This window comes from Atractosteus spatula, chromosome 13, assembly GCF_055471065.1.
Source record: "Atractosteus spatula isolate fAtrSpa1 chromosome 13, fAtrSpa1.hap1, whole genome shotgun sequence".
Classification (NCBI taxonomy): Eukaryota; Metazoa; Chordata; class Actinopteri; order Semionotiformes; family Lepisosteidae; genus Atractosteus; species Atractosteus spatula.
In genome coordinates this window covers 31873192-31882831 of record NC_142718.1, presented here as the reverse complement: position 1 = coordinate 31882831, position 9640 = coordinate 31873192, and the positions used below count along the sequence as shown (strand labels likewise).

The 9640-nt window shown below is 36.4% G+C and overlaps 1 protein-coding gene across 1 annotated transcript in view; it reads left to right on the top strand.

The window, feature by feature from the left end:
- The first annotated feature begins 210 nt into the window (after nt 1–210).
- The window catches only part of kcnj3a (potassium inwardly rectifying channel subfamily J member 3a), a 64601-nt gene continuing 55171 nt past the window's right edge, over nt 211–9640 (top strand). The window contains exons 1-2 of the mRNA XM_088930462.1: nt 211–1690; nt 2537–2753. Of these exons, the coding sequence (XP_088786588.1) occupies nt 1019–1690; nt 2537–2753 (889 nt within the window). The 5' untranslated portion in view covers nt 211–1018. The remainder of the gene's footprint in view (nt 1691–2536; nt 2754–9640) is intronic.

Here is a 9640-nt window from a genome sequence, read left to right as displayed (position 1 = left end):
GCATGCAGCAATAATAAGTGATCGCACTGTGAAGTAATAATTCTACATTTTTGGCTGTCAGAGAGGATGCTTCTCTTGCCCTCGTTGCTGGTACTGCAGATCAGTCTTTAGGTACCACAAGGCTAAGCACAGCAGTACTTCTCAGCAGGAGGAGCATTCAGTGCGCAGGAGCTGAGGAGGGGGAGAGCCTGAGAAAACTGAGCAGCCTTTTCTACATTTTCCTTCACCTGAAAGAAGACCTTCACGCCGATTCCAAAAAAAAACCCGCTTCAGCACCTGGCGGTCTCAAACAGTGCAACTCTCCTCAAGACCACACAAGATTTCTAAAGCCGTTACCACACCGTCCATGTTTATGATATGAACCCAGAAAAGAAGCAGAGGTTTCGGAACCGACGCATGTCCAACACCAACGCATAAAATCTGAGCTTTCGCTGCAGAAGTATGAGACCGTTTCATCGAAACAATTGCATTTGACATTTCTCTGGATCTCTTCCTGAAGGAAACCTTTTGCTTGATGAAGCCCTAAAACGCTTACAACTTCAAACTGAAGGTATGGACTCTGTAGAAACTCAGCATTCAAACTCCTGAACCAACCTGTGTTGTACCAACCTGGGGAAGAGCTGATGAGTAATCTTTGGCTCTCAGAAGAGCGTACTGTTCAAAGCTGTAACAGCGGGTGATGCATCCCTATAGGCAGCAAGTCCATTGCTTCTCTGTTTCGCTTACTGTACTGAGAGAAAATTGTCAGCTGAGATTTGTTATTTTGTTTTTATGGTCTTTCTGTTGAACCGATTCAGCACTTCAGTTTTCAGCGTGTTTAATAACTGTAGCGTGAAGAAATACGAAAGGTAACCAATAACGAACAGTTCAGCTACTCGCTGCTTCCCTAATTTTAGTAACTATTAAGAGCGTGCGAAAGCCAGAGAGAACTGTACTGTAAGTCTAATTAAGGCGCTGAAAAAAATAGGACGGCAAATTGAATCCTAAGGACCATTACTCTGGCTGCTGTCATCGTATTATGTCTGCACTTCGAAAGAAATTTGGGGACGATTACCAGGTAGTGACCACTTCGTCTAGTGGCTCTGGATTTAATCACCCTGCACCGAAGAGGAAGAGACAACGTTTTGTTGATAAGAACGGGCGGTGTAACGTCCAACATGGTAACCTTGGAAGTGAAACAAGCAGATACCTTTCGGATTTATTTACTACCCTAGTAGATCTGAAATGGCGCTGGAATTTATTTATTTTTATCCTGACTTACACTGTAGCGTGGCTTTTCATGGCATCGATGTGGTGGGTCATTGCATACATAAGAGGCGATCTCAATAGAGCTCATGATGACAAGTATACACCGTGTGTAGCCAACGTCTACAACTTTCCTTCGGCTTTTTTGTTCTTTATTGAGACAGAAGCTACAATAGGCTACGGCTATAGGTATATCACAGACAAATGTCCCGAAGGGATCATTTTATTCCTTTTTCAGTCTATCCTTGGATCCATCGTAGATGCCTTTTTGATCGGCTGTATGTTCATTAAGATGTCTCAGCCCAAAAAACGGGCAGAGACTTTGATGTTTAGTGAACATGCAGTTATTTCAATGAGAGATGGGAAACTGACTCTAATGTTCAGAGTCGGGAACCTGCGCAATAGCCATATGGTCTCAGCTCAGATTCGCTGCAAATTGCTTAAAGTAAGTGGCGCTGTGCATTTTCTGTAGCCTTTTGTGTGTCACTGAAATCTTTACAGTAAAGTCTGTGCTTAAGGGTGACTGGGTCGATAAGTATACCATTGCACATAAATACAATGTTATTGCTGTTTACAACAGAGCAACAATTACAGTCCATAAAGTTCACTTAAGTCAGTCTTAAATTTGCTAGGATGTTTGGCATGCACACATTTCAGATCAGCCATTACTGATTTTTAAATAATTTCTTACTGCTTATGAAATTATTCAAATAGAGCACATCATAATCTTCTTTACACATATATAATATTATTTCATGTTTTATTCATTGTTTTGATTATTTTTTTTTTGCTGATGTAATCACATCCAATAAAATTCTAACATTACGAGATACTGTACCAGGAACAAAAAATCTTTCCCCATTCGGGACATCTTTATAAAGGAGCACTTAAAAGAAACACTTTATGCTCCTTTTGTAGAAAACTCTTTCAAGTTTTCGCTTATCTGTAATACTGTATGTACACAATATATTTAACTTTAAAGTTATAATTACACAATTCCCCTTTTCTGTCTGGAGTCGTTTAAGTGTTTGGGCTCTTTGCCAATGAACGAATTTAACGATTTCGAAAATAATTTCTTGTTCAGTTTATTCTTACACCCTTTAAAAGTACGCACATTATACAGTATTCCTTAAAAGAGATCAAAGTCACGATTCATTGGCTTTATATTCTCTGTGTATATCAAATGACTGATTGCATGAAATGCTGACAAAATGTGATCTGCTGTCACCATGGCTTGCTGAATTGCCGTGGTTTTGCTGATATTTCCCCCTTTCTCTGCACGCTTGCTTAGTCTCGGCAGACGCCTGAAGGCGAGTTTCTCCCGCTGGATCAACTAGAGTTGGATGTGGGCTTTAGCACCGGGGCAGATCAGCTTTTTCTGGTTTCCCCCCTTACAATTTGCCATGTGATCGACACCAAGAGTCCATTCTACGACCTCTCCCAGAGATCAATGCAAACTGAACAGTTTGAAATTGTTGTCATCCTAGAGGGAATCGTGGAAACCACTGGTGAGTTAGTTCAACGAGCATATTTGTACCTTTACAATTTTAATAAGGCCCCCATGCATTTTCAGTGCAAGATATGATGTTTCACTGTGAAGTATAACAGTATATAGGTCATATATTCTGGAAATGTAGTGTAGAATCCCTGATATATAAGGCCTTTTTTTTTACGTTATTCACATTTTTCTTCTATTAGAAAATATGCAATACCGATTATTTGGTGTGGAAATCTGATGGGTTTGCTGTAGAGTTACTGGTGAATTTGTGAGAACAAACTGTTAATAGTATATTGCACACTGGACATAATGCTTAGAAACACATAGAAAGCAATGACTGACCAAAAAACAGGTGCTATGCTCACCGTTTAAATTTCAAGTTTTAATGAAATAATATTTAACCTAATCTGAAGGTTGTTTAAGGAAGCTGTTATTTTATTATGATTTTAGTCTTCTTGACTATGTTAAAACAACATTTTGCAGCCTGTAATAAACTGGAATATATAAAATATGTCTTAAAAGTTAAAATCTCTAAACCCACTGGTGTCAGTGGTGCCTACATTAAGAAAAAATTGGCTACAAATTTGATTGGGTCAAAGGTTGAACAACAACAAAATACTTTTTAAAAATTGAATATCACATTTGAGCATTGCATCTTTTTATGTTAAGAGCTCTTGCCAAATATAGGTCATAAAAAGTTCATCAGGAAATACACACTGAAATCCGAAGCCTTGATTAGCCGATGGACAGAAATGTAGAATCTATAGCTTTATAAAGCAGGCACTCAACAAATCTAACATCATTCAAACAGCTTTATTTTTAACACAACACAATAAGTATTGATGGTAAAGCAATGCATGACTGAGGATGTGCAACATTAAAGAATTAGCCCCTGGTGCAAACTAATAATGACTGCATTTTAGCATGATTCTAAAAGGAAATGTTTATAAATATTTAAGTATTTTTCTATTTATACGGTGGAGTATTAGATAATCGTATTGAATTATTTACACACAGCTCTGTTCACATTAAGCTTTTCCGTGCTTCATATCAAGATCACAGGGTTGCATGCAATTTGAATACATCAAATTGGTATATACACCTTGTAAGTACAAAGCTTGCATTTTATTCAGCAGTGCTAAATTGTTTCCTCTCCCCGTACCGGTAAGATAAAAAGCCATTGTAATAAAATTATATTGGATTTATCTATATACTGTATCTACATTTACTAATGTAGATACATTGATTATAATTTATTTTGTAAAAGCTAGCAGTTGCCTTGTTTTCCAGAAGTAATCCTCCTATAATAAGCTGATCTTTTTTGTGGAAGAGCCTTTTCAAATGTCTACTTACATGTTCTATTTATAGCCTACAATAGTGCTGTGATACTAAATGTTTTGACTAAACTATAGATTACAGGTTTTCTCAAAGCCCACTTGGTTGTCCCAGAATACAATGGCCTTTTCTATTAATAAACAGAAAAGAATATTGGCGAGATTGATTCACTAAGGTACAGAATGTTGATTAGTATCTGTATAAGAAACTCTACCAGTATCATATGACTTGAGTGTAATACACTCCATGTTTTCCAGCTTTGTTCTTTATTGACACTTACAATGAAATAGGAACTGATATTCAATCATAAGGCCAATGCTACGTTGTACTCTGCAAAAGTAGCTAAAAATGGTCATAAATAATTAATATTGCCATTATGCATCATGATATTTGTAATAGAGACATTTGTTTTTACATAAAAATGGCTAACATTCTGTAATATGGACAATTATTGTAGCTGGTAAGATTTGGGATGTGTAGAATAGTGTTACTTTAACATTCTTTTATTCATTTTTTCTACATACAGTAACATCATAACATAACAAAATGCCTTCAGAAGTTTACCCTGTAAATGTGCCTATTCTGTCAAGAATAATTGTATTTTACTATAGAGCCAGAAGTGGAAAATAGAACTTTAGTGTTTAGATGACTTTGGCTACAGAAGTGTTTTGCAAATGAAGTAGAAATATCTTATCAGCCATGAAAGGGTTTATACACTTGTATTACCCTGCAAGTTACTGATAAGAAGAAGAAGTGCATTATGTAAGGAATGCTTAATCAGAGTATGAACCCTTTTCAGTTCAGAGCTAAGCTGCATTCTTCATGAACTGTAGTGGAGAATCATTCTTAAAGCTCATTAAAAGTTACTTCGGAACCACTCTTTAATTTGTCTTTGGAGAGCATTAAACTACAGACATTAGATTGTGACTAGAAGACCTAGAATAACTATGTACACATTTTAATTCAATAATAGTTGTTAAGATTTTGTGATTAAACAAAAATATTTTTTTTGGGGGGGGGGGAATTAGTCCACACTACAGTATGTTTGCACTGGAGGCAAAGACTCTTTCTTTGAATTTCTTCTAAATTCAAGAACAGGGATAACTTTCAACAGTAAGGATCAGGGCAACACAATATTTACCTATTTCTAAACTGGAAATGCTCAGTTCAGTAATTTGGTCAACTTCTACTAATAAGGAAACAAGCCAATGATTATGTACTGTACTTTATACTTTGGTGTTAACTGGTATATGGATGCGGAAATGACAGCACTGTCACAACCTCCCTCACTTACAAGGAATGAACGGGGGAGCTGCTGTAAGAGTGCAGTAGGGGTGGAATGAGGGGGGCTAGAAAAGATGCCCTCAGAGTTGTAGACAACAGGAAAGGATTTATATGGAGGACAGCAGAAGTGCAACATTAGAATTTGCTCTGAACACCATTTTGTTTTCACAATACAGACTTCTTTAGTTATTTTTGGATTATAATTTTAGAATTTTGTTTTATTTATTTTTGTTTAAGACTTTTATTTATTTTAACACAGATATGTTATTATATTTGTGCTTGCTTGATTTGTCTCGATTTTGTTGTGGGCGGTTTTGTACAGTATTTAATATATATGCTTGAAGTCATCTGGTGATGAAACTAAAGGTTAGTTTAAACGGTAAGTGAAAACTGTATTTGTCCAAAGGAAGATAAATGTGCAGGGATTTGAGATAAGATAAACATGTTGTAAAATAGTAGTTTTTTACACTTTTTAATTGGAAATATAAAAATACATCCCAGTCATATAGAGTACACATTGCTGTGGGAGCTTGGGTAATTATTCAACAAGGGGTTTGTTTTAACTCCTGTGGGTTTCTGGGTGTCCGTGGATGGGATATTGATGCAATATATAGCATGTGCTGTTACTCCCTGTTCCAGATGAACAGAAAAGATCCTTGCCAAATTGGTGATATCATAAACCAGCACCAGCATTTACCTCACTGTTGGACTAAGGATCTGACCTGGATATCTATTAACCAGACTGTCTTTATAGATTCTACTTTTTTGAGACTGTATTTTAAATGCATACGGAAAAATGAGTGACATGATGTTGACTTGTCTCATTTTTAAGCAACCAGTGATATTAAGTTACTAATGACAAAGCATGCACTCAGGGGACTGTCAAATGTGAACTAACGAGCATTTTTTGACTGATTTCGTATAATTGAGTAACAATACAATCCTTGACAATAGCCCACTAATTGCTAAATGAGATTAATCTGCTTTTGTTTCATTTTCACAAGTGGTGTTTACAGCACTACTCCAGTGTCTGACGAACTTTAAAATTTGTTATAATTTACAGATTGTTATCTGTTGTATGTGCTGATGTTATCTGAACTGTGTATTTATATTATACATTTAACAGTGATTAATGTTGTACAGTGGAGTCATGGGGTCAACAGATTCCACCTGAAGCACAATTCCGAATGAAGTGTCGTTTACAATAAGAAGCAGGTGACAAGAGTTTCTTGTGTTTAGAAAAATGTGGTGGATTTAAATTTTCCTTGTTTTAAGTGATCTGCTCGACCTATATTACTTAACATATTAGTCAAATTAAACAATCTTTATGTGCATTTAGCCTTCTTTAATTCATGTCCATATTTCAAATTTGTATGAAAATGCATTTTACATAATATCGGTGATTAGTTTACTACTGAAATGAACATATGCACTGAAAAGAAGGGGAATGTGAGAATCTTGTTTTGCAGTTAGCACAGTATTGACAAATCCTTTTGAGTTTCATCTGTCAGTTTAAAAGGTGCTTAAAGGATTGACACGTGGCTAGCCCTTGTGTGAACGCCTTGTCAATGGTCACTGGACACCATGGCAACGCGCCAGTGCCCATGATCATGCCAGCATTATTTCAGTGACATCTAATTTGTCTATGAGTCACTAAAATTGATGTTAAGACAATGTTAAGTTTTTAACAAAGCACTCTCTCCTTCATTTACTGCGCATCAGTCTGCTGAGTTCAACATGACACATGCTTTGTGAGGTGAAAGGTTTAACAGAAGATAGCGATTAGTTTTAGACAGGAATGTAATTGAAACAGAACTGATTCCACATTTTCCTTTAAATTTTCTTAATAGCAAGTAGTATGGATAGTACAGTATATAACAGAATTAAATGGAAATACTGGTCATACTCATACTATAATAATGATAATTGTTTTCATAATTATGTAAGTTACAGTAAATGTAATTTTAAGTACATTTGGAAACATTTTTTGGGACAGAAATATACAAATTCACATTTTCATCTACTGGTCAACATACATGTCCATAAGTTCTCATGAATCTCATATTTGCTTATGGTTGTCTGCAGACTGAGGCTTCATCTGGTCTCCACTTCTTCTCATAGCAAGTACTTCATCATGTGATTGGAATGGTAATAATATAAAAAAATCCTCTTTGCTTAAATCTAGTCCCTGTGTAAAGTGTACTGTATCTCATAACAGGTTTTGTGTATTCTATAAACCTTCTTTTCTGGTATGGGTCAGAGATCATTGCATATTAAATGCACAACTCTGTTTTGGGATTTGACAATGCTGGTGTAATAGAGTGAAGTGTTAGCAAACCCCATTTAAGATGCAAATGAGTTGGGACAAATGTGTGTAGTAATTGGAGAAGTCAAGTGTGTGTGAGTGTATGTCACTGCAAGGGGGCTGTGGAGTTGTAATTCTTACATACAGTAGATAATAATAGTTAATAAAAGTTCAGAAAATTAACAGTCCATTTCTTATAGTAGCTATATCTTAGTAGCAGGTCTGCAGTAGAAAGTAAGATATAACAGTTTTTAACACTGAATCTTTACCTCCTGGTATTGTTATACTGGGTACCAGCAAGTAAAGATAAATTGATGGACCCTATGCAGGTGACAAAATGGCAAGGAAGCCTTTAAAGGGGTGATCCAAATTCATGGTCAAAGGGGAAAGCAAAAAAGTCCAAAAGCCAAAAAGTAAGCAACAAGTCTTGAACATCCAATACAAGTTCCAGAAATCAAGGTCCAAAAAGGCAATCCTAAAGTCCATAAACAAGGGAGCTGTCCAGTAACAAGAAGGCTCTGATGTGAAGTCCACAAAGTACAACCCACTACAGAGCCTAGACAGAGGCAGACAGCAGGGTTTAAATAGACAGGAGGGGAGGCGTGGTGATGGATTAACAAGGGCTGGTTAACCCACGCCTCCCCAGAGTGGATGAAGTAAGCCAAAATTGTGTAGGCGCCCTCTGGTGGCTGGAAGCCGGTCCTGTAATGCGTATTTAGTTCAAATGAGTTATTTTTAAAAGATCCCTTGCACATTATAAAATGTTTCTAAACTAGAAATATGCAAATTTATAGTCATATGCTGTACATATGTCTAACCCAAAGTCTGTGACTGTGCTGTTTTTCAAAGGCTCAGTTTGTAATGATAAAGCACCATGTCTGAGTGATTGCCTAGCCTATTCAATTGATTGAAGCTCAGCTGAGAGTAATTTTTTTTCCCTTTTATTTCCTGATGGATGAAATGCCGGAAGAGCAGTACTATGGCCCTGTATTGTTTAGGCTTATGCCATAGTGCACACTACCTGTTGTTTTCTCGCACTGCATTGCATTGTGAGACACTGCATCTCAAACACTGCATTTACTGTACTAAAGGTTAGAAATGAAACCATATTACAGCTTTCCTAAAAAAACACAAAGTCTTTCCTATACATTGTGTGCAGTCTCATATTTGCTAGACAACGTAAAAACACTTCTTTCCAGGGGTTCACAGACAATAATTCTCAAAAAACTATCGGGATAACTTTGACGCTCATTAAACAGCTGCATAAAATAAAGAAATCAAATAAAAAAATTAAGTCATTGTATAATTTTACGTATGTGCTTTGATCAAGTGTGAAGTTTAACTCTGTTCCTTATAAAGTACTTTATTACGTAAATATCTGTGCTATATACTGTATATTACAATAATATATACAGTTGGCCAATCTGCAGGTCTTGTTTTAAGGTCTAAGGATCCTGCTCCCTACTCAGGATTGTTGGACCCCTAGTGATGGTGGCCCAAAATGCAAAAGATAAGCAAATAAAACATGTGGCGTAAACTGAAAAGGGCTGGCACAAACTAAAAAACGTGCAGATGCAAATTCAGAAGCTGTGCAAATTAAAAAGAGTAGACACGCATTCTAAAAAGTGGCAAGACGCAAACTAAAAATAAAGGGCATCTAATAAAAGAGTGTGCCGGAAGCGGTAGGCAGGAATTTGACGGTTGTGTAAGGAGTAACCTCAACCTGGTTGGAGAAACAATCGTTCAGTCACTACTACAATCTACTGCTTCTGGTTCCTGGTTTAACCAGGTCGGGCCGTGAGGTAAATTTGCTGGTTCTGTAGTTGGGTAGTAGAAAACAAAATCAAAGTAGTAGCATTCACTTTTTGATTATTATTATTTGATTAATATAATTTAAAAAAGGCCTTTGAAAAACAAAACAATGTGATTTAGGTGCATTCCCTAATATTTTCTTTGACAATATTATGATCTAC